This window comes from Schistocerca piceifrons, chromosome 8 (genome assembly GCF_021461385.2).
Source record: "Schistocerca piceifrons isolate TAMUIC-IGC-003096 chromosome 8, iqSchPice1.1, whole genome shotgun sequence".
Lineage (NCBI taxonomy): Eukaryota > Metazoa > Arthropoda > Insecta > Orthoptera > Acrididae > Schistocerca > Schistocerca piceifrons.
Window position 1 is genome coordinate 90,464,862 of NC_060145.1, and position 25,313 is coordinate 90,490,174.

Consider the following 25,313-nt stretch of genomic DNA (forward strand, 5'->3'; position numbering starts at 1 on the left):
CTTAATAATATGGATAACAATTTCCTTGCATCTATTTTACAATGGTATTTATTTCTGTGTGTTACTGCTTTTATTTAAGTATATTGTCGACGCATCTGAAGAAATTCATCGATTGACTTTCAAGTTTTTCATTTAATATTTCGTCTTCGTATTTTCTGTAATGTGTATACACCTCCAGTTCTTTCAACAAATTCAGTTCGTGTCCTTTATCCATTTCACGCCCATTATCCATTTCAACACCAGCTACACAGAGCACATTAAAGCCTACACACGCAAAAGAGACATAAATCAACAGTTGCTACACACATACAAAATAAGTAAAGCAAAACATCAAAGTACTCTACTGACTAAATAGAGGGTATGAAATTGAGTTTTTACAAGAACTGGAGATATAAACAGATTACCAAACATACGAAGACAAAGTGCTAAAGGAAAAACTTGAAAGTGAGTCGGTGAATTTCTTCAGACGCTTCGACAATTTACGTAAATAAAAATACTGACACATAGGATAAACATCATTGTAAAATAGATGTAAGCAAACTGTAATCCATTTTGTTAAGGTAAATGCCTTCTGTACAGAAGCATATCTGTGGAGAACCTGTAACAATTATCTCTGTCAACTACAGCTAAAAATGTCTTTGTAACTGTTTGTTTATGTAAGTTACTCTCGATGTGTAACTGTGCACTGAACGTTGTGAGTGATGTTTAACATGTGTGAGACTCTGCACAAATGGAGCATAAGAAAACAGCAAGTACATGTACTTCCACGTCGTGTGAAAAGTAAATAATCGAAAATCGTGACTGTGTAACAACCTAATGAACCCCTAAAACCCAATTAGGAAAGACCATCATGATGTAAAGTAGGGAAAAGTTATCCTGACAGGTACGACAACTTTGCCGATGATATAGAATCAGAAAGTCTTGATAAACACCAACATTAAGCATTACAGAGTGTGTTTCGGTAGAAAGGAAGAAGAAAGAAAGGTCATCTTTAGTTATTTGCCAAACATCTAAGTAATAATTGCAAATTAATACCATGAAAGTTAAGTCCAAATAAATGTCGGTATAATAATGTCGTGTGACTAGGGCCTGCCGTCGGGTATACCGCTCGCCTGGTGCAAGTCTTTCGATTTGACGACACTTCGGCGACTTGCGCGTCGATTAGGGATGAAATGATGATTAGGACAACACAACACCCAGTCCCTGAGAGGAAAAATCTCCGTCCCAGCCGGGAATCGAACCCGGGCCCTTAGGATTGACAGCCTGTCGCGCTGACCAGTCTTTTTTTTTTTTAATCTCATTTTGTTCGCTTTCGTTGGTTGTTATCTGCTCGGGGCGGACGTCGTAAGACATCCGATGAAGTTCGTTGATGATCGATTAACTCAGTTTTTTATTACAGAGGGTACGTAACCCTCTGCCCGAACACGCTGAGCTACCGTGCCGGCAACAGCTACCGGGGGTGGACAAATGTCGATCAGAGATAACTTTTATGTGGAAGAGAATTGTAAACGCAACGAAGAAATTCAATGCGTCGAAAATACTTATTTACGGAAAAAGTAAGTCGCTTGCTAGCTATCGTGCTTCATATAAGTGAACTTATAGAAAGGAATGGACGAAGTTTCAAAAGACTATGATACACGGTTAATCTCGAGTAGGAGACATTGACACGAATACATGAAGAAGATACAATTACGCCGAGGGTTAAAGCTGTCGTAATTGTCACGATACTTGAAACTAACAGAACTGCCAGTGCTAATTAACCATGTGTGCGTGTGGCGCGATGTTTATAAAGTATTTAGCGAAAAGGAACAATAAAACTGTTCATCAAAAGTGGAAATTCAACGCGTGGCCTCCATCATTCGATGAATGTTTGGTAAATGCTCATCGAAAGTTAATGAACAGTGACTATTTAACTTGGAAGTAAATTCGTGGACTGTTAGTTGTGACAAGGAAGGTTTGGACATAATAATATTACGACGAAAGATAATTAAGACATTGTTAAAGAGTATCTGTGGATGTCGCGCCATATAGAGCGAACAATTTTACATAGCAACGAACAAACAACGACCAATACGATCTGCAGTTGAACTTTTTCCTCGCTTTTGGTGATGTGGACGATGCGCATGAGGGAAGATTCATCAATTACTGCACTAAAGTGTTCACCGGGCACATAATAATTCAACTTCAAACCATAAGAGACAATCAGAGTGCGCAGTTCTCATTAATAAGGAAACTGTGCGGACTCGCAATCAAACTTTAATCATTACGCGAGGAACGATTTCTTCAGAGCATTTTTAAGATCTTGTCTCTCGTTAACCGACAGAGACATCCATCATCGCGCATCGCGTCTCGACTCCACCGACCGTGCTGTAACAGTAACAGCTCCACGGCGTCGACAACACCAGCACGCGGCGGAGAGGGGACGTCAGAACTGGTAACAGGAAGTTGTTGATAAACAAATACAAATACAGATCAGCATGTAGTATACGAGATGGTGAAATGAGCTCTGCCTGAAACCAATGAAAAAAGGCATCTTGGGGTAGCATGTTGAGTTGGTGAGCTTAACAGAGGAGGGACTGTGGAGAGTAGGGGGAAGTAAGGAAAACCGTGGTGGGTGGAATGGAAGGCCCAGAGGGATAGCGCCGAGGTCAGGTGCCAAGCAGCGGAGAGGACCAGGCAGGGGGCGGGCCGGCCAATGGTTTCTCACCTGGCGGCGGGGTGGAGCACTGCTTCTCGCTGCAAGACCACTCGCCCTCGGGGTTGCAGATGCACCAGTTGCAGCCGCCGAACGTGGCGTCTGCGGGTGAACAAGCTGCAGCACGGGAATACGAGAAGAATGTTATATTGCTCGTGGCGGGCTTCCGGAGATACAGCAGGATATGGCAGGGAGATCGTCCCTATTTTGATAAATCCGGGTCCTGCATTTATTTCTAAATTAAAAAAAAAAAGGTTCAAATGGCTCTGAGCACTATGGGACTTAACAGCTATGGTCATCAGTCCCCTAGAACTTAGAACTACTTAAACCTAACTAACCTAAGGACATCACACAACACCCACTCATCACGAGGCAGAGAAATTCTAAATTTAGAACTGGCTCTGGGTTGTTAGAAGTGGTCATACATAATACAGCTTTTGTTAAAACGCCCCATTTCCTGAGGCCTTGCAGCCCCCCCCCCCCCCCTCCTCGACTGTTTCGCTCCCACGTCCTTCCCTCCCGGACCCTCTTCCGCGCCCCCCCCCCCCCCCCCCCGAGCGTCTCAACCCCCTCTCCTCCCCACCCTCCCTTATTCCCTCCTCCCCTCCTTCTTCTCCTCCTCCCTTGTCTGTATACCCCTGGCAGATCCTCTCTGTTTGCTCATCGTCATCAGTGTACTACGTCAGTGTTGTGTCTGGTGCTGTTCTCCTGTACGTCAAGAGCTATGATTTTAATTGTGTGCTGGACTTGTACATAGTGTTATTGTCAGTGACTGTTATGTGCTCTTCCGTTTGTCGATACTTTTATGATCCAGTGTGTGGTTTTGTTTTGTGTGCGCTCATTTATTACGGTTTTTATCTCCTTTATACAGTCGCCCCCTTTTTTTCTGTTCTCGTCCATGATGTTTACCTTTTTTTATGTCTATGTACCCCATATCGTCTCCTTTATGTTATTTTGAATGTCTTCTATTGTATGATGTATGTCTTTCGGATGATAAACAGCGCCAATGCTCCTGCCAGCCCGCCCAAGATAGTCACTGAAATAAAAAAATAAAAAAAGAACCATAATGATGGGAGGGAGAAACGCTTGGCTCGAACTGATCGTAACAAGCAGTTAAGGCATGAAATGTATTCGCAGTTGCTAATGGGAGCAAAATAACTGATGATGGTCGAAGTAAAGAGGATATAAAATGTAGACTGGCAATGGCAAGGAAAGCGTTTCTGAAGAAGAGAAATTTGTTAACATCCAGTCTTGATTTAAGTGTCAGGAAGTCGTTTCTGAAAGTATTTGTATGGATTGTAGCCATGTATGGAAGTGAAACATGGACGATAAATATTTCGGACAAGAAGAGAATAGAAGCTTTCGAAATGTGATGCTACAGAAGAATGCTGAAGATTATATGGGTAGATCACATAACTAATGAGGAGGTATTGAATAGAATTGGGGAGAAGAGGAGTTTGTGGCACAACTTGACTAGAAGAAGGGATCGGTTGGTAGGACATGTTCTGAGACATAAAGGGATCACCAATTTAGTATGGGAGGGCAGTGTTGGGGGTAAAAATCGTAGAGGGAGACCAAGAGATGAATACGCTAAGCAGATTCAGAAGGATGTAGGCTCCAGTACGTACTGGGAGATGAAGCAGCTTGCACAGGATAGAGTAGCATGGAGAGCTGCATCAAACCAGTCTCAGGACTGAAGACCACGACAGCAACAACAATGGGAACAACCATCAGCTGCATAAGGGAATGACGACAATAAAAATTTGATAAAAACCATAAGCCAAAATCGTACGAAGTATTTTTTATTCAAGACAACCGGTATCAACAGTCTTTGCTGTCATATTCAGATGTGAAACTTTTTCTGTGGTAAATCATGTTCATTTCACGCTGAACGTCACGCACAAGACATGTTTTATCCACTCAACATCTTGTTTTCCTACAAAAAAAGTTTACGACCTAAAGATGAGAGCTAAAAGTGTTGAAACAGTTTTCATTAATAAGAAACATTTTCTGAGATACCCTCATGATGAGAAAATTCAGTGAAAATTTGTAGCAGACCAGGGCTCCAACCCAGATATCCCACTTTACGCCTCAACCGCTTTGGTCACAACTCACGGCCAGACACGAACTTCCACATGCCGTCGTTCCTGTGTCGCAACCGGTGCTCGTACAAACATGATTTAATTCCCGCACAGGAGAAAACATTTTAATAAATACGATGTTGCAATGGCCATGTTGTTGAAAAGAACGGTGCATTGTTCCTTCAGACATGCATGACATACGGAAGTTTGGAGCAGGTAGTGAGTCGTGCACGTTTAGCCAAAGCAGATAAAGCGACCACTGGCGTTAAGTGGGAAATCCGGATTTGAGTCCCAGTCCGGCATAAATCTTCACTGTCATCATTGCCCTATGGCTGTTCATATCGGTCACTGCGAATACATTTCATATATTTCATAACCCCTCTAATTACTGCAGTGCCTGTTCCTTCGGACATTCGTGCATGCACCGAGGGAGCATTGCTTGGTCCTCCTTACGAACACACGCACTGCAATATCGAAAGTAGTTAATGTCTGTTGAGCGATCGCCGTATAGTTTCCGCCTGGCAACTGCGACCAGGACACGCTTATAATAGAAGGGAGCAACTTAACGAGTGGTGGGACAATACCGAGGCCGCGGAGGAACATAAAGTGGACACAGAACTTTGTAATGTGGCAGCCTGTTAAACTTCATAATCAATGGAAGTAAAATGAACCAAATGACAACTGTAATTGGTAATTTCCTAACTGTCACAACTGGTTTCGCTGCATTAAAACAGCATCGTCAGGTGGATTACATAAGAAAGAAAGCACCCCATGTAATACATATGATCAACATACTACAAGAATCTTTTAAAAACCCTTGCAATAGCCACAGGGTATGTAGAGAGAATCTTTTAATTTTTTTGAACTAAAATTATTGAGAATTTTAAGAAAGTACATCATTTAATATTTTTATAGATCCTATGTAAAGCATTTAAACAGGCAGTAAAAATAAAAATTAAGACGCGCTTGCAACAAGGTCACATTAGCACACCAAGAAGCCCCCAAAGTCCGTAGTCAAAAATCATATCCCTGAAAATGGGAAGTTATCAGAATAAATAAAACAGGACATCGGGGCGAAATAGTGCGAGGATGCACTACGGGAAAAATGAGTGAAAACAAAAAACACAAATACGGAAAGACAAAAATTGGGGCCTCCAGCCGACCTAAATAACCACCCTCCCTCCCCCCCCCCCCCCCCACCCACCTTGACGCTTTCTCACACCGCCCCCTTCCCTCTTCACTCATCCTCATATCACTATGAATAAATGTCAAGACTAAGCTTCATTGAGCGAAAAGCCGATAAGCGTACCCGCTTCGAATCATGAAATGCAGGACACAAAATTAAAACCACAACATACTGACACAGTTATTGACACGTTAAAAACTTTTAGGCAAGCGTACCATAGTAAATGAAAGGTCACCTAACCATGACAGAATTTTAAGATAATAAGGTAGCAAAGGATAAAGGCAACTTGAAATAACATGAAACGTGAATCTGCCGGCCGCGGTGGTCTCGCGGTTCTAGGCGCTCAGTACGGAACCGCGCGACTGCTACGCTCGCAAGTTCGAATCCTGCCTCGGACATGGATGTGTGTGATGTCCTTAGGTTAGTTCTAGTTCTAGGGGACTGATGACCACAGATGTTAATTTCCATGGTGCTCAGAGCCATTTTTGAAACGTCAATCTATACATACCGTGTGGCGGTTGCAAGGATTTTTAAAAGATTCTTATAGTATTTTGATCATATATGTTACATGGGATTCTTTCCTCCTTATGTTGTTCACCTGTGTATGTTGTTTCAATGCAGCGAAACCAGTTGTGACAGTTAGGAAATCACCAATTACAGCTGTCTTGGAGTTCACTTTACTTCCATTCATTATGAAGTTGAAATGGGGTTTGAATGCAAGTAAATATGAACAGGCATGTACAAGGTTGGAAATGGTTTCCGCTGAGCAGGTACGGAGAGGGCCTACGGAGAATGAGAAGATTAGAGCGGCCGAGTTTTACCGGCAGGGCATGTACAGGCGGCCGCAGGGCAGCCGCGCTGGACTGAAGAGAGGTGAGCCGTAAGTAGCGTGTATGGATGGCTAACTAAAAATAACTGATGACAATAGAAGTAGAGATGATATGAATTATAGACTGGCAATGGCAAGACAAGCGTTTCTGAAGAAGAGAAATATTTTAACATCGAGTATAGATTTAAGTGTAAGGAAGTATTTGTGGAGTGTAGCAATGTGTGGAAGGGAAACATTAGCAGTTTAGACAAGAAGAGAATAGAAGATTTTGAAATGTGGTGCCAGAGAAGAATGCTGAAGATTAGATCACGTAGCAAATGAGCAGCTACTGAATAGAACTGATGAGAAAAGAAATCTGTGGCACAACCTGACTGGATGAAGAGATCAGTTGGTATCAGAGATTCTGAAATATCAAGGGATCACCGATTTAGTATTGAAGGGAAGCGTGGACGGTAAAAATCGTAGAGGGAGACCAAGAGATGAATACAGTAAGCAGATTCAGACGGATGTAGGTTGCAGTAGTTACTCGGAGATGAAGAGGCTTGCACAGGATAGAGTTGTATGGAGAGCTGCATCAAACCAGTCTCAGGACTGAAGACCGCAACAACAACAACGACAGAAATGGCACACTCTTTAATAACCCGACATGAGGCCAGGAAGACTGGTGCAGTAAATGGAAGAGCATTAAGTCAATCAACAGACAGTTTTAGACACGGCTGTTTCTCAGCAACCGTGTACAATTTTGACAACATAGGAATTATACAGCAACCGTTTGCCAGTAATCGTTTGGTTCAAATGGCTCTAAGTACTATGGGACTTAACATCTTAAGTCATCAGTCCCTAGACTTAGAACTACTTATACCTAACTAACCTAAGGAAATCACACACATCCATGCCGGAGGCAGGATTCCAACCTGCGACCGTAGCAGCAGCGAGGTTCCGGACTGAAGCGCCTATAACGCCTCGACCACAAAGGCCGGCAACTGTTTGGTACGATTGACCTAAGTTTCGACACCTACTAAGGGTGTCTTAATCGGAATGAAATTTTGAGAAACCGTAAAATTGTATTGCGAGAAAGCAATGCTCAGCATTTAGAGCAGCTATGCTCAACTCACAAACAGAATGCAATACATTATACAAGAAATTACCAACTGTAAACAGAAACATATTTACAATCAACCCCTTCATTCCACCACAAATGGTTCAAATAGCTCTGAGCACTATGGGACTTAACATCTGAGGTCGTCAGTCCCCCAGAACTTAGAACTACGTAAACCTAACTAACCTAAGGACATGACACACATCCATGCCCGAGGCAAGATTCGAACCTGCGACCGTAGCGGTCGCGCTGTTCCATACTGTAGCGCCTAGAACCGCTCGGTCACTCCGTCCGGCCCCACCGCAAATGCTCACTTTTACTGAGTAATAAATAATTGTAGGAATCACAATAAACCACATGCCCGTAATAGCATTGCACAGTAGTCATCATTGCGAGGAACAACCAGTATTATATTACTGTTAAACATTCTATAATATTAAGTTTATATGTTTAAGGGGGTCGAACTATACAGTTCTCCACACTTACACTGACAAAATGAAGCGTGTGTAGTTATTCGTGAATCGATTTATTAATCTAGGATCAACGTTGATTTAATATGTATGACGGTGCGCTAGAAGCACAAATACGTCGATGCTAATGACATATGTGATTGGAAATGAGAAAAAAATGATGTCAGGAGACACCTCATGATGAAACATGTCAATTGGAATATGTATTAGTTATAGAATCAATAGCGTAGGAATGACGGTCAATCTGCATAAAAGTCAAAATGTTGTACAAAGTCGACAGTTTGCTGGGGAGCAGCCCGAGTTCTCATTGGCTGATGTGTCACGATGTTGGGGGAAGCTGGTGGTGGCAGAGGTACTCTTGGGCGCAGGAGGGACGGAGAAAAAGTAAGAACAGGATGTCGATCGAGATAGAGAGACTCTAGATTTGAGCCATCGAAGAGTAAGGCTGAGTGGCGCGATTTTATTTGTGTAGAAACACTCCGGGTTTCTTATCGGGTCTTGGTTAAGAGCATCTAAGAATAAGGGTGAAGCGAATGTATTGAGAACACGTCGCGGCTGGGTCTTAGAGGGGATTCTGTCATCCTTCGTGTCACATTAGATAATTCAGGGGCTGCTGAAATATTTCAATAATTAACTTTATTTACACGTAAGACTGCTTGTAGAACTACCATTCGGTAAGAGTTTAGAAGTAACTGAAAAATCATCTGTTCTTAAAAGTTAAATCTTTGGTGTTGCCAATATTTGTTACAAATGTTTCCCTGTTTGTTTATGTTCATTAATGTATGATTCGTGTAACTAGTCTACCCTGAATTATTCGACTGCAGTACCACTTTCTTATACATTATTTGCTAATACAGCAACAGGACGTAAAGGAGAATGCGTACAGCTCAGCCCTAGGACTTTTTTGAGCCAAGCTTTATTCAGAGCCGCACATTTGCCCCTCTGTCACATTTAAGGTGCCTCCTTCCTTTAACACAATTAGGAGCTGCCTCAGTGGATTGGCGTACTCTGAAGCTGAGGTTGCACTGCCACAGTCCCCAGAAAAAAATGTAATATTTTTTTTTTTCATGCTGATACCCGATGGAGGAAAATTTTCATACTATGCCTTTGCCGCCATCTCAGAAATTTTCTTAATATCCCCAGCTCTCCGAGTTGTACTCGCCGAACGAAAGATCTCTAAGTAAATTCGACAACTTAATACAACAGCTTTATATACAAAAAAACCTTTCACAGCTAAGTAATTAAAGAAATATTAAGACAAAGACTAGTAAGTAGTCAGAATCCTAAAATTTATTAAAATTCTATTTTTAACTCAGAATTATTTGAACGTCTTTGTAAGGGCATAAACAAAACACATCAATAATTATTATTTCAATGTGAAGTCAGTTGGCTATCAGAGACTAACGTGCTAACTCATTACTTTTTCTTGAGATAAGTAATAGTGGTCTGTATAGCGAAAGAGCCTGCATCTATAATATAAATGTTCATGCGTATAATCTCATCCTGTTTCTATTCCTCGCACATGTCCTCACTTTAAAACCGACATCTAAATGGAGAATAAGTAACAGCGCTGGAAGTGAAAGAAAAAACTGAAGCACTGATAAAATTAGATCTGAGGGAACTATTTTTGTCAAGTACCAGTCTCCATAATTTACTAGTGTACACGAACACAATAATGTTCAACATCGACCCTGTTAATAGCTAGTCTGCGTAGAAATGTCGCTACAAACGCAAAAGTTTTCAAGAAAACCCAGATCGTTATTCATGTAACGTTTCTATTAGTGATCGGATTTCTGTCGACGTGAGTGAAGAATTGACATCTGTATGTTAAGAGAGCTCGTTAGAATTACCAACAGACGTGGATGTAAAATGTACGTTCAATGACCAAAACATTGCGTAGTTTCGAGTTCCTCTACATGATGATTATTGTGCATTATAAGTTGTGATGCAATTTGTCACTGCATAGTTCTGTGAAGCAGCGTTCTCCGAATTAGTTTACAACAGTAATAAACACAGAAACGGAATATAAAATGTCCAGGCATGATCTGAGGTTACAGCTGTCAATAATTTAATCTGCTGTTTACAATGTTGATACCTTGATGAAGAATCCAGGGTTCTCACTAATTTGTTCTGTAGTTTATTTTATCCTTGGTGACACCATAAAACCGCGGCTGTTTTTGAGAATATGAGCCGTGAAGAAAGCTGTAACCAGCAACATCATTTTTGAAATAATAATTCTTCTTTCTACATAAAGTGTTTCGAACCCAGGTCCCCCGTCAAACGTCAGCGAGGATCTAGACAAAAATTTCACATTTATATCGTGAGACCAAGATGTTCTGTTTGAATTACGACAACGAGGTCAAATTCTCTGAAGTCTGACATGACACACATCAAAGGACGTCGCAATTTCGGATGAACACATTTTTATCAATATAATAGTGTATGGTTGTGTTCGAGAAATCGTCGCTGTTGTCTAATGATGGGCCAACTCCCGGAACTACTTGTTAAGCATTAAAATGATTCATCCAGATATACTGTAGCTGCTTGCAGTTTTCTTTCTCAGAGGTATTTAAAATTTGTTATCGGGATTATAAGTCTCCTGCTGTAATCCTGTTAATTAATATATTTTTATAATGTAGTTATATAGATGATAAATTAGCCTCTCTTTTTGGTTTCTTCCCCCATAAAACACAGACTAGTATGGAAGTTGGCCTTACTGTCCCGTCTCAGCCTCCTATACGCTTCGTCTAGATCTACATCTACACACCGCAAGCCATCTTTCCTATTCCAATCACGAATGATTCCGTGAAGAATAATTGTTGATGACATTCCGCATGAGGGTTCAAAAAATAGTTCAAATGGCTCTGAGCACTATGGGACCTAACTTCTCAGATCATCAGTCCCCTAGAATTTAGAACTACTTAAACCTAACTAACCTAAGGACATCACACACATCCATTCCCGAGGCAGGATTCGAACCTGCGACCGTAGCGGTCGCGCGGTTCCAGACTAAAGTGCCTAGAACCGCTTGGCCACACAGGCCGGCCCCTCATGAGGGCTTATCATTCTAATTATCTCATAGTCTTTTTGCGATATATGCGTAGGAGGAAGCTATACATCGGTTGCCTCTTCTAGGAACGTACACACCCGGAAATGGGACAGTAAACTACAACGTAATGCGCGACTCATGTACCGTCTGCCAATGAGTTGCACTAGCATCTCCGTGACGCTTTCGAGTTTACTAAGCGAACCTGTGACGAAACGTGCTGCTCGTCCTTGGATCTTCTCTGTTTTCTCGATCACTCCTGTTGGTCGATCCTAGCCTCACGAGTAATATTCAAGTATTCGTCGAACTACATTTTGTAAGCTTCCTTCTTCGTGGATGGACTGCAGTTCCCGAGGATTCTTGCGACGAACCTCTTTCTGGCATTTGCCGAGCCTGCGATTACTTTTACGCGGTCATTCCACTTTAAAGCGCTTCGTGCGCATACTTCCAGATATTTTACTGATGTAAATACTTCCAATAATTGTTTAGCAATCTTGTTATCGTCCATTAACAGTGTAAGTAGGCTGTTTAGGTTTTTATGTTGGTAACGCCACGTAGCGCTCTGTATGAAAATCACCGACTGTGCTGTGTGCAGTAGACTTGGCCACTGTTTCTATGTTTCGATACAGCGTATCGATACGTGGAACTGTTTCAGTGTTTCGGAACGGCTGTGGTTCACTGTTTCGAAACAGTGGTGTTTCATTCCGCCCCTGTCTCGGATATCCGGACCAGAATCGATCTCGAGCCAGACACAGAAACTGTATCGTTGTTTCAAAATAAGACTGTTTCAGTCCACCTGTGCTTGGAACGGACTGATTGTATCGAAACAGTGATGTTTCATTCCGCTCTGTGTCGGACGAGATTCGGGCTCGGCACAGGTACTGAAACACAACATACCACTTCGTGAAACACTTTCAAGAGTGTCGAAATCGTTTTGACAAGCAATAGCATGAAGCTTAAGATATCCGAAAATAAAGCTTCGTTTCTAGATGACTGTCCTATTCCGAAATGGCGCAACATTTGCTTTGTATACATTAACCAAACAATAAAACAACGCATACTATTCACATTCAAAATAATAAATATATGAAAATCATTCAGTTAAATTACACTTTTTTTATAACATACGTTTCTCTGTTCAAGTACAGTAATCATGTTAAGAAACGCAAGTAAACCTAGAATATTTTGAATAAAAAAAGGCGTAGAGTGACAGTTATTATACATATACATAAATTTAATGTAGGTGTAATTGCAAGCAATCTGTTTGACATATCACTGATAGTGTAATGGTGAACGGGAAGGGCTGGGAAGCATGATGAATTTACAGTAACGGTTCAAAACACCTTGAAAGACAAAATTTTTTCTGTTATATTTTGTTATTTATTCGAATTATTTGGCATTATTTGTGAGTCTATAGTCACTGTGCCTATTATCCACAATGATTCCCTTTGTGTGCATGGGAATTAGCAGGATGGGTATTTTCCCATACTAGCGGAATGTGGGAATCCCAGTACCATATCCGTTGTTTCTGCAGTTCGTTCCCACCTCCAGTTCCGTTCGTGGTGGTTCTTCTGTCTTCAGCTATGGCTATCCTCAGCCAATTGAAAAGTATGAAAGTCACACGACATGAAAGCAGCGCATTTGCTGCATGAAATACGAAACTGCCAAGACGCCTAAGAGAGGTTTCATACTTTCTGCGATATGATTAGCGCTCTCGCACCTCATTTGTGTTTATATGGACATACCTATACAGTAGACATTCAAGATGATAAAATGTCTAGATTTATTAGATTACAAAACACAAACTGTTTCACTGTTTCGAAACAGCGTATCGAAACATTACATTGTACTGTTTCATTTGTTTCGAAACAGTTACGTGTTTCAGTCTGCCCATCTCTAGTGTGCAGTCTGTGGCTGGTTGGCATTGTTGGAATATTCGCTACTGTAGTGTTGGGCAGTTGGATGGGAACAGCGCGTAGCGTTGCGCAGTTGGAGGTGAGCCGCCAGCAGTGGTGGATATGGAGATAGAGAAGCCAGAGTTTTGAGCGGACGATCTAGACGTGTGTCCGTCAGAAAAAGGAAATTTGTTTAATTGGATGTCACAATATTATATATATAATGACTTTTGAACGCTATTAAGGTAAATACATATTTCTTCTCTATCAAAATCTGTCATTTGCTAACTACGCCTATCAGCAGTTAGTGCCTTCAGTAGTTAGAATCTTTTATTTAGCTGGCAGTATTGGCGTTCGCTGTATTGTAGTAGTTCGAGTAACGAATATTTTTGTGAGGTAAGTGATTCATGAAAGGTATAGGTTATTGTTGGTCAGGGCCATTCTTTTGTAGGTATTATTGAAAGTTAGACTGCGCTGCGCGAAAAATATTGTGTGTCAGTTTAGTGATGATCAGAATATGTAAAGAGAGAAATGTCTGAGTGCGTTCAGTTTTACTCAGCTGTCTTTGTATCATATAACGTAGAAGTTTACCAGCGCAGTAATTCATAATTTTTCTAAGGGGACGTTTCAACAGGTCACTGATGGCTCACCTGGTAGAGCATTTGCCCGAGAAAGTCAAATCTCCCGATTTCGAGTCCTGCTCTAGGGCGCAGTTTTAATTTAGCCACAAGTTTTACAGCAGCACGCACTCCACTGCAGTGTGCAAATTCATTCTGGAAACAGTCGCTCAGGCTGTGGCTAAGCCATGTCTCAGGAACGTCCTTTCCTTCAGGAATGCTAGTCCCACAAGTTTCGCAGAACTTCGGTGAAGTCTGGAAGGCAGGAGATGAATTACTAGGGGAGTAAACCTGCGAGGACGTGTCCTGAGGCATGTTCGGTTAGCTCAATGGGCAGAGCACTTGCCCCTGAAGTCCAAGTCGCTGGGTTCGAGTCCCGATCCGGTACACAGTTGTAATCTTTCAGGCAGTTTCAGTGCGGAACTGCATGGAACGCCTTCTGGAAGTCGAGGAACATGGCAGTGGCCTGCGTCTCGTGGACGAAGAGAACGACGCGTGTTCCACACGATCGTTGTTTTCGGAACCTGTGGTGATCCCTGCAAAGGAGATTTTGAGCTCCAGTAACCAAGTAGTATGCGAAATAAAGTGGGTTCCCAAGATCTACAACGTCAGCGATATAGGCCTATGGTTTTGCAAGTTTCTTCGACGACACTTATCGAAAATGGGAATGACTTGTGCATTTTTCCGATCACTCCGGCCTCCAGCGACGTAAGTTACATAGCTCCTAGAAGAGGAACTAGTTCTTTCGGATAATTAATATGGAGCCGACCTGGCACCCCATCAGTCCAGTAGTCTTTTCTCTGTTCAGAGATTTTCGTTAATGTCTCGAAGGTCCCTTATTTCTGTATCTGTCATTCTGACGTTGGTGCGACTATTTAAAAGAGGAATCGCAGTGCGTTATTACTCAGTATGACAATTTTGGAAAAAGGAATTTAGCATTTCGGCCTTCACCCTGTCATCCTTGGTTTCGATACGAGTAAGCTCGCGAATCATATGGACTTTGATCCGTTTACTGATTTTTTGTTGGATCGATAGACTGAATTTTTCTTTCGAATTCGTTGAACGATTCTCATTTGGCTCTCCTGAAGCTAATTTTCGCTTCATTAGTTTTGTTTGTCTAAGAGGCTTTGCCTACATTTTAATCACTAGTGAAGCTCTCTTCTTTTTCTAACACTGCTGCCGAACAGGTGCGGGTCTCCAAAAATAAAAAAAAATTAAAAAAGGAGGTTGTAATGGCTCTGAGTACTATGGGACTTAACATCTGAGGTCATCAGTCCCCTAGAACTGAGAACTACTTAAACCTAACTAACCTAAGGACATCACACACATCCATGCCCGAGGCAGGATTCGAACCTGCTACCGTAGTAGTCGCGCGGTTCCGGACTGAAGCGCCTAGAACTGCTCGGCCACTGCGGTCTTCCCATCCCTCGCAACTTCAGTCGGAACATAACTAAGAAGCGTTGTACAATACTCTTGAACTTTGCACATTTATAGTCAACATTTTCAGTCTCAGAGATGAATAAAAATATGGCGTTTCAGTCTTTGATCGCTATTCTCAGAGATGAATGTTTCATTCTGACCGCTCAGGTAATCTGAAACCACCTGTTTCTTAGAACTTTTGTGGTAAGTTCCTATGGGACCAAACTGGTCCCTAGGCTTACACAGTACTTAATCTAACTTACGCAAAGGGCAACACACACACACACAACCATGCCCAAGGGAGGACTCGAACCTCTGACGGTGGGAGCCGCGCGAACCGTAGCAAGCCGACCCAGACCACGCGGATACTTCGCGCGGTCCTGTTTCTTGTCGCACTTCCTAAGCGGAAATATCTTCCTTCAGTTCTTGGCATTTCTATTTGCAGCCGTATGAAATGATGCTATAAAAGCCTAACTATCACTGATTCCCTTTTCATCGTTCACTGAATTAAAACGTTCAGGCTCGTTTGTGAGCACGAGACTTACGATGTTACCTTCAAGGGCCTACTCTCTAAATAGTAGTGGTAGGAAATTTCCGGATAAGACATTTATAACAATTTCATACTGTTCCCTGTCCCTGCAGCTCTTCCTAATCACTTGAATCTCATCGTCTACACCGAGCGAGGTGGTTAAAACACTGGACTCACGTTCAGTAAGACGACGGTTCAAACTCGTTACCGGCAATCCTGATTTGGCTTTTCTGTGATTCTCTAAATCGCTCCAGGAAAATACCGGGATGTTTCCTTTGAAATGGCGCGGCCGATGTCCTTTCCCATCCTTAAAACAGTCCGAGCTTGTGCTCCATATTTAATGACCTCGATGTGGACGGTCGAAAACCCTAATCCTCCTTCCTTCCTTTCTAGTCTATATCTGAAAAGTAAAACGTCAACCTAAATAAATGCCGTGTGGCTAGGGCCCCCGTCGGGTAGACCGCTCGCCTGGTGCAAGTCTTTCGAGTTGACGCCACTTCGGCGACTTGCGTGTCGATGGGGATGAAATGATGATGATAAGGACAACACAACACCCAGTCCCCGAGCGGAGAAAATTTCCGACCCAGGTGGGAATCGAACCCGGGCCGTTAGGTATGACATTCCCTCGCGCTCACCACTCAGCTAGCAGGAGTGGACTACGTCCACTTAATACTTTAACATAACCAGGAAATTTAGACAACAATCTGTCCCAAGTTATCGCTCAAATGTTTCACCACTATGGCTCATGAGGCAAGAGTCTATAAAGAGCGGAAATGTCAAACGTAAGTGTCGTTTTATAACACAGTGTGTTTTCAGTGCTGTTATGTTCTCCTTACTCTGTTGCGTGTCCTTAGACTTATTCAGAGTGCCAATTACCGGAGAAAATGTTTAAAACATTCGTTTCTAGATGGCGCATGGTAGAAGAAAGGTAAGTAAGGACTTTGTTTCGAAAGATTTACAAGACTGTTGAGTGAGCTGAAACTATGAAGCCATTCCACATAATCCAAATGCATACAAACGGCTTCTTTGGTTTTAAAGATGTTGCTGGAACATTGTTATCGATGGTAGGGCCTAATATCTCTAAGCGCAGTATGATCCAAGTGTCTCATACTCATCCATCTCAAACAGCAATTAAAAATGTTTACTCTGAAACAAAAGAAAGCATAAACACCAACGTCTTCAAAACAGGCTGATATACTCGAAGGCCATGCCGTACTTCGTCTGAAAGAGCAGTCATGTTCCTCAGCTGCAGAATAGAAAGTCCAGTTAATGATATTGCCATTTCTTCCGCAGTATCTCAGGGAATTTTACAGGAAACTTTGCAACATCTGATCCCAGGAATGGATTTGTGTAAGAATCAGAAGTCAGTGCTGAAAGTTTTTTCTTGAATTTAATTTTTTGTCCTCGTGTAGAAATTTAAAAGATGGGGAAAATGTTTTTTGTCCACTACAGTTCTACTGGTTAAAACATAACTGCTGTATTTCTGTTCTTGTTATACCACAAATAAAACGTAGTGCCTCAGTATTAATGGTACGTGAAACTAAAACGTTCTGATTGTCACTTAGAACGAATCAGTTCTCCGGTATGAGATTTAGACCTCGTCATTTCGCTATTACGGCGCTTTCAAAATTCTTAATAAATTACATATTTTCTAATGCCTCTCATTTTTTTCAGTAAAGAGGTAAGCAGCATAATATCTGAATACCTTCTCAATTACTTAGATTCAAATAGGCGATTCATTCTTTTTGGTTCCCCTAATGAATGTGAGATTTTCCACTTAGAACGTTTGCATTTCCACTCTTCTTTTACCTTCACACAATTTATTTCGCCATCGAAATCTGTATTAATCTTACTAGATATTGTATTGTGAAGTTCAGATGATCCATATCCCCCACATTTCCAATTAAAACAGGCTTAGGACAGGGAGACGCTCTTTCATGTGTCCTCTTTAACTTTGCATTAGAGAAATGGTTCGGGAGAGTGATTTACATTTATACAATGGTCTCCGATTCGAACACAGTGAAGTAAAACTCCTGGTTTATGCAGATGATATGGTGTTGCTGAGTTAAACTGAAGAAGAACTGAAAGACATGTACAGATCTCTCAGGCACAATGCCAGCAAAATGGGACTTTTGATTAACCAAGAGAAAACCGAATATATGGAAATAGGTCGAGTCATAAACCCAAATACTTCCTTTGAAATTGACCAGCATTCTAAATTCAGAAAAGTTCTCCAGTTTAAATACCTTGGATCACGTTCCAACAGTAAAAATATCATAACAATGGATATAAATGAAAGAATAGCCTCAGGTTCAAGATGTCTGTTCTCACTAGGCAATCCACTAAAAAGTAATGCTTCGTCAGTCACCACAAAGATGAAGATATACAACACTATTATCTGCCCCATAGTACTGTACGTTTCAGAAGGGTGGACAGGTACAAAGAATGAAAGAGAAAAACTGAATGTTTTCGAAAGAAAAGTAATGAGAAAAATACGAGGACCTGTGTTGGAGAATGGTGTATGGAGAATTCGAAAGAGTAATGAAATTTATCAGTTAATGGAGCAACCCACTATCATCGAGAAATTAAAAAGTAGGAGACTGCAATGGGCTGGACATGTGGCTAGAATGGAAAACAACACAGTCACCAAGAAAGCGACGCCGGCCGGAGTGCCCGTGCGGTTCTAGGCACTACAGTCTGGAACCGAGCGACCGCTACGGTCGCAGGTTCGAGTCCTGCCTCGGGCATGGATGCGTGAGATGTCCTTAGGTTAGTTAGGTTTAATTAGTTCTGAGTACTAGGGTACTGTTGACCTCAGAAGTTAAGTCGCATAGTGCTCAGAGCCATTTGAACCATTTTTTTGAAGCAAGAAAGCATTTGAAGGAACTCTTCAGGCAACAAGACCATTGGGCCGACTCCGTACAAGTTGGAAAGATGACATAGAGGAGGACATCGCAGCATTAGGAATTTGCACAGGGTGGAGAGAGGCTGCGAGAGATAGAAGGCGATGGAAGCAGATTGTTGATGCAGCGCGTGGTCTACAGGGCCTGTGATCGCTGAGACGAAGAAGATATTGTATTATTTGCGGCTTACTTCATCATCATCACCATCATAATCATCATCATCATATCATCATCGTCATTCTCACCATCAGCAGCAGCAGCCACCCGACATCTAATGCTGTACTCATGCAAAGCTTCATCACCTGTACGCATTCATAAGACTGCTGCGTGTTTTATCTGCTCTCTTTCAGCTGGTTCTTTTGTCTGCCTCTCTTGGAATCCAACAGAGCTTCCATGCTCCATCCACTATCGATTCGCCTACCTATACGTCCCATTTACCACCATATCATTTTCATTACGCTTCTAGTCACGTATTACACTTCCAGAGCCATCTGCTTTATTTTCTGTCCTACTAATTGCTAACATGCCTTCCTCAAGTACACATATCAATCCATAATACGTAACGCTATCATGAACAGTTAAACAGTGAATTGCATCTGTAAACTGTATGTTGTGCCGAAAATTTAGAAACGTTTACATTTTGATGGGCTAGGCATTTCGTTTTTATGGTTAAATGTGGTCCACCATTAAGAAAGCTTAAGAATCATTGGTCTAAATTGTTGAATTGTGGCATGAGTTGTATTTCTGAGACTGAACTATTGAGTACACTTCCCATTCGCAGTATCGATTAAATGGATCAATGATAACAAAATAAACTAAAACAAAATCCATGCCGAATGGAGCTACCACGGTCGAAACAAAACCATAAGGACAGAAACAGCTAGACATATCTAGATAATGTGTTCATTTTAGTCGGGTTTTGCAAATAAAATCTTTTTAAAAGTCATGAGTTTGCAAATGGTTTTATTCATTTTTGGAATGTATCTTGTGAAACTAGTGTCGAATTTTTTTTGTTAGGATGTCAGTTTCGAGCTACAGGATCACTGTCAAACCATTAAAATCTCCTTAGCACGTAAATATATAATCCATCACGATTTTGATGATTATCGGTCTTAACTGTGTAACAAGTATTGTTCTATTTTTATTTTTATTTGGGATGGGAATTTATATGTGAAAATGTAATCCTGCGAATTCTGGTACTGACAGTTTTGCATGCGGGACATTCCAAATAACGACAGAGGTGACATACACTGTACATCTTGCCCTTCAACAGCCCCTGGCATTTGATGATAATAGAGAAGTGTTTGAGTACGTGTTGGCTTTTCAAATTTAGCTGCTTGGTCATATCCACGACATACGTTCAACCTGTAAGTTTTTACGTATCTGACACATCAAGATAATAAATTTGAAGCAGCTCTGAGCGTAAAATATTTTGAGTTTTAGGAAAATTTGTCATTATTCGTTTCATACTGGATTATAAAAAATTATGACGAAGTGATGCTTTGTTGCCTTATGATGATCTTGTATATCGAAACTGTAAATGCAACAAAATACGTACTTGGATGCTGTCAGAGCATTTTCTAAAAGTTTAACAAAAGTTCTTATATTACTACTAAGCGACCGGTAAATACTCGTATTTCCATGAATTGAACACTGACTCCCTCTTACAAGGCAGTAACATTGCTGATAGGACTCCAGCAGTAAAATTGTTGATCAGGCGTCAAGAAGAATCTAATAATTCCATCTCGACAGAAGGCAGTGCTGACAGGTGTGAACATTACCAAAACATCACAATATCAGAATATGCCATGGCTGCAAAACACTGACAAGAGGTATTTACAGAATAATGGAGAAAAAATGGTATAAATGGGAATACACGAGGAAATAGTGACTCTACGAATTACCAAAGAAGATAAGTTAAAGATAGGAAAACCAACTTTTATAGAATTTGCAGCTTTGGAAAAGGCTTTTGTCAATTTTGACTGGGATACACTCTTTGAAAGTATGGAGGCAGCAGGAGTAAGATAGGGGTAGATAAGGATTATCTGCAACTTTCAGAAACCAGACTAGTCATATGAATCGAAGGACATGACAGAGAACCAGTGATTGAGAACAGAGCGAGACAGGATGTTATTCAATCTACACATTATGGAAGTAGCAAACGCAATCAGTTAGAAGTTTAGGAGGGGGAATAAAATACAGGGAGAAGAAATAAAAACTTCGAGTTTTGACGATGCCAGCAGAACTGTGTAAGAGACAGCACGAACCTGGAAGAGGAGTAGATCGGAATGGATGGTGTCTTGAAAAGAGGTTATGAGACGAACATCAACAAATTAATACAATGTAATGGAATGTAGTCGAGTTAAATCGGGCTACGTTAAGGGAATTAGACTAGGAAATGAGATTCTAAAATTAGTAAATGGTATTTGCTATTTCGGCAACGTAGTAAATGATGACAAACCAGACAGACAGTCTATAAATCGCAGAGTAGTAATTGCAACACAGGTATTTCCGCTAAAGAGGAATTTATGACCATCTAATATAAATTTACGGAAGTGAAATGTGGACCGTAAGCAGTTAAGAAAAGAGGAGAATAAGAGGTTTTGAAATGCGGTCCTGCAGAAGAATGCTGAAGATTATATGGGTAGATAGAGTAACTAATGAGAAAGTGCTCAGTCGGATTGGAGAAAAGAGATGATACAAGTTGATTAAAAGAAAGGGAAAAGTTGATAGTGCACATCCTGAGGCATTAAAGAATTTAGGAGATAAAAATCGTAGAAGAAAACGAAGGAATAAATACAGTAAGCGTGTCCAAATGGATGTAGGTTGCAGAAGTTATTGGGACATGAGGCGGCTTGCAGAGGACAGTCCAACGTGGAGCGCTGCTTCAAGGGGGGCTGGAATACCGAAAAGCGGCAAAAAGTTACATTTTCAGTTTTTAAGTCTATAAAATAATTTGGAATTTTCTGCTTAAAATGGTGCAGACTTTCTTAATAAACTGTAATTAGAAATATTTTTATTTCCTTTTCCAAAATGGTATGTGCGCCCAGGAAAGTTACCCAACTTGTGTTGTGTACGCGCTCAAACATTCACATTTCCGAAAACATTAGGTATAAAAGGTATGCATCTACATCTACATCCATACTGCGCAAGCCACCTAACGGGGTGTGGCGGAGGGTACCTTGAGTACCTCTATCGGTTCTCCCTTCTATTGTTCGTATTGTTTATGGAATGAAAGATTGTCGGTATGCTTCTGTGTGGGCTCTAATCTCTCTGATTTTATCCTCATGGTCTCTTCGTGAGATATACGTAGGAGGGAGCAATATACTGCTTGGCTCCTCGGTGAATGTATGTTCTCGAAAGTTCAACAAAAGCCCGTACCGAGCTAGTGAGAGTCTCTCCTGCAGAGTATTCCACTGGAGTTTATCAATCATCGCCGTAACGTTTTCGCGATTTCTAAATGATCCTGTAACGAAGCGCGCTGCTCTCCGTTGGATCTTCTCTATCTCTTCTGTCAACCGTATCTGGTACGGATCCCACACTGGTGAGCGATATTCAAGCAGTGGGCGAACAAGTGTACTGTAATCGACTTCCTTTGTTTTCGGATTGCATTTCCTTAGGATTCTTCCAATGAATCTCAGTCTGGCATCTGCTTTACCAACGATCAACTTTATATGATCATTCCATTTTAAATCACTCCTAATGCCTGCTCCCAGATAATTTATGGAATTAACTGTTTCCAGTTGCTGACCTGCTATATTGTAGCTAAATGGTAAAGGATCTTTCTTTCTATGTATTCGCAGCACATTACACTTGTCTACATTGAGATTCAATTGCCATTCTCTGCACCATGCTTCAGTTCGTTGCAGATCCTCCTACAATTTTCCATTGTTACAACCTCTCGATATACTACAGCATCATCCGCAAAAAGCCTCAGTGAACTTCTGATGTTATCCACAAGGTCATTTATATATATTGTGAATAGCAACGGTCCTACGACACTCCCCTGCGGCACACCTGAAAGTACTCTTACTTCGGGAGATACAAATGCATTTCACTCTTCTGTTGTAGAAACTTTGACATTTCGTTTGGTGCCATTGTCATAGAAACTAGCTGTGTTTGCTGTACAGTTTTTGATCTGTGAATTAATGTTTTAAGTCTAGAGCTTCTTTTTGCACCTCGTTCGGAGTTTGTTACGTGTCTTCTTACTACTTTCATTGCCTGAGCAACTTACTTTCTACGACGTCTTGAAGTGTATATTTATTTAAAAAGCGTAAGTTCTGTGGGAACTGATTTACGGACACCTTCCGTGTAAGTGATTCTGCTGAGATATCTTATCGCTCTCGCACTATAGACACGACTTCTTGACAACAGCGCATGCGTGTTCCTTGTCACCATAAAAATTCTATCCCAGTGGCTGCTATGGAAGCAATCCAGCTAATGTGTAGAGGCTTGGGACATCCTCATCATTCTAGAAGATGTGCAAAAACCTCATAATTTGTGAACTCGTGTGCCTAAGAATTTAAAACGGGGGGGGGCGGGGGGGGGGGGGGGTTCACTGATGCTGTTATTTCGTCTAGGTAGATTAAAGGTCGTGGAAAGGCTTGACATTGTACATGATGTTAACACCAACTTCTGGCCAAAGTGCGAGTAAGCAAGGATCAGTATGGATGATGATGTTTGGTTTCTGGGGCGCTCAACTGCGCGGTTACCAGCGCCCGTACAAATTCCCAACCTTTGCTCAGTCCAAACTCGCCACTTTCATGAATGATGATGAAATAATGAGGATAACACAAACACCCAGTCATTCCTGATCCCGCCAGGAATCGATCCCGCGCTGGGGAAGCGAGAACGCGACCGCGAGACAACGAGCAGCGGACGGATCAGTATGGAGCTGAATATAATATAAAGAAATCAAGGGCAGATAGGAGAAGAGAGCTTCTAGACGAAGAAGAAGAAGAACCGTAAGATGACGCTGATAACTGCCCTGGACAATTCTGATATTGAAATGAAAGTTGTTTGTGAATCTTCACAACACATAATGTTAACCTCATTTTCAAACTTTTGAAATATGTACCTTTATCTCACAAATTACAAAACCAACGACATTCAAATTTTCGGAAGTGCTATAAAATAGTTAAAAGGTGCCACTGGACTAGAATCATGACAACGACTGGCTTTTTCTCTGAATAAGGGAGATTTATATGAAATTCACCCAAATTAACAATGCCTAAAGGGTAAAAAATTGAAAAGTATTATATATTTAAAGGAGCATCGATTGTAGTTCAGTGAGCTATAATACGTGTTGAGAACAGTTGTCAAAATTTCAAATTCTAGATATAACAATTTCAGAGAAAAAAAAGTACATAAATGTAGCTAATTTAACATTTGCGAGATAGGGCGTTCCGACGTCCGTCAAGCCAGTTTTTGGACTGAAGACCATAACAACGACGAGATCGATGACGACTAGAGCAAATGTTATTCAAACGGTAAACGAAAAGCGCTAGTCTTCGGATTTCAAGGCCATCTTGAGGCATTTACTATTGTCCCCAAAGAAGTTACAATGTTTGTAAATGATACTTTCTGGCAGATTAAAACTGTGTACCTGCCCGAGACTCGAAGTCGGGACTTTTGCCTTTCGCGTGCAAGTGCTCTACAATCTGGGCTATCCAAGCAGGACTCACGCCCCGTTCTCAAAGGTTTACTTCTGCCCGTATCTCGTCTCTTACCTTCCAAACTTTGCAGAAGCTCTCTTGCGAACCTTCTGTAAAGTTTGGATGGTAGGAGACGAGATACTGGCAAAAGTAAACCTGTGAGAATGGAGTGTGAGTCGTGTTTGCGTAGCTCAGATTGTAGAGCACGTGCCCCCCGGAAGGCAAAGGTCCCGAGTTCGGGTCTCGGTCCGGCACACAGTTTTAATCTGCCGCTGCAGAGTGAAAATCTCATTTTGTAAATGATATTCGAAAATAAGTTACACATCTACATTGAACCAGAAACGTACAGTAAATAATATCGTTGACAGTGTGGTGGTAATGAACTGTAAAAAGTAAACAATTGAACAGTAAAACAACATAAATGGAGCAAACACGAAAACTTTAACACAAATGGTTCAAATGGCTCTGAGCACTATGGGACTTAACATCTGTCGTCATCAGTCCCCTAGAACTTAGAACTGCTTAAACCTAACTAACCTAAGGACATCACACACATCCATGCCCGAGGCAGGATTCGAACCTGCGACCGTATCAGTCGCGCGGTTCCGGACTAAGCGCCTTAACCGCGAGACCACCGCGGCCGGCCTTTAACACAAAACTGGAACAGTAAGCCTACATTGTTGTTGTTTTGTGGTCTTCAGTGCTGAGACTGGTTTGATGCAGCTCTCCATGCTACCCTATCCTGTGCAAGTTTCTTCATCTCCCAGTACATACTGCAAACTACATCCTTCTGAATCTGCTTAGTGTATTCATCTCTTGGTCTCCCTCTACGATTTTTACCCTCCACGCTGCCCTCCAGTACTAAATTGGCGATACCTTGATGCCTCATA

At 41.4% G+C, this 25,313-nt stretch overlaps 1 protein-coding gene across 1 annotated transcript in view; it reads right to left on the reverse strand.

Moving 5' to 3' along the window:
- Positions 1 to 25,313, reverse strand: part of LOC124712000 (serine protease inhibitor 3-like) — a 52,736-nt gene that overhangs the window by 22,840 nt on the left and 4,583 nt on the right. The window contains exon 2 of the mRNA XM_047242286.1: positions 2,708 to 2,812. Coding sequence (XP_047098242.1) covers positions 2,708 to 2,812 — 105 coding nt within the window. The remainder of the gene's footprint in view (positions 1 to 2,707; positions 2,813 to 25,313) is intronic.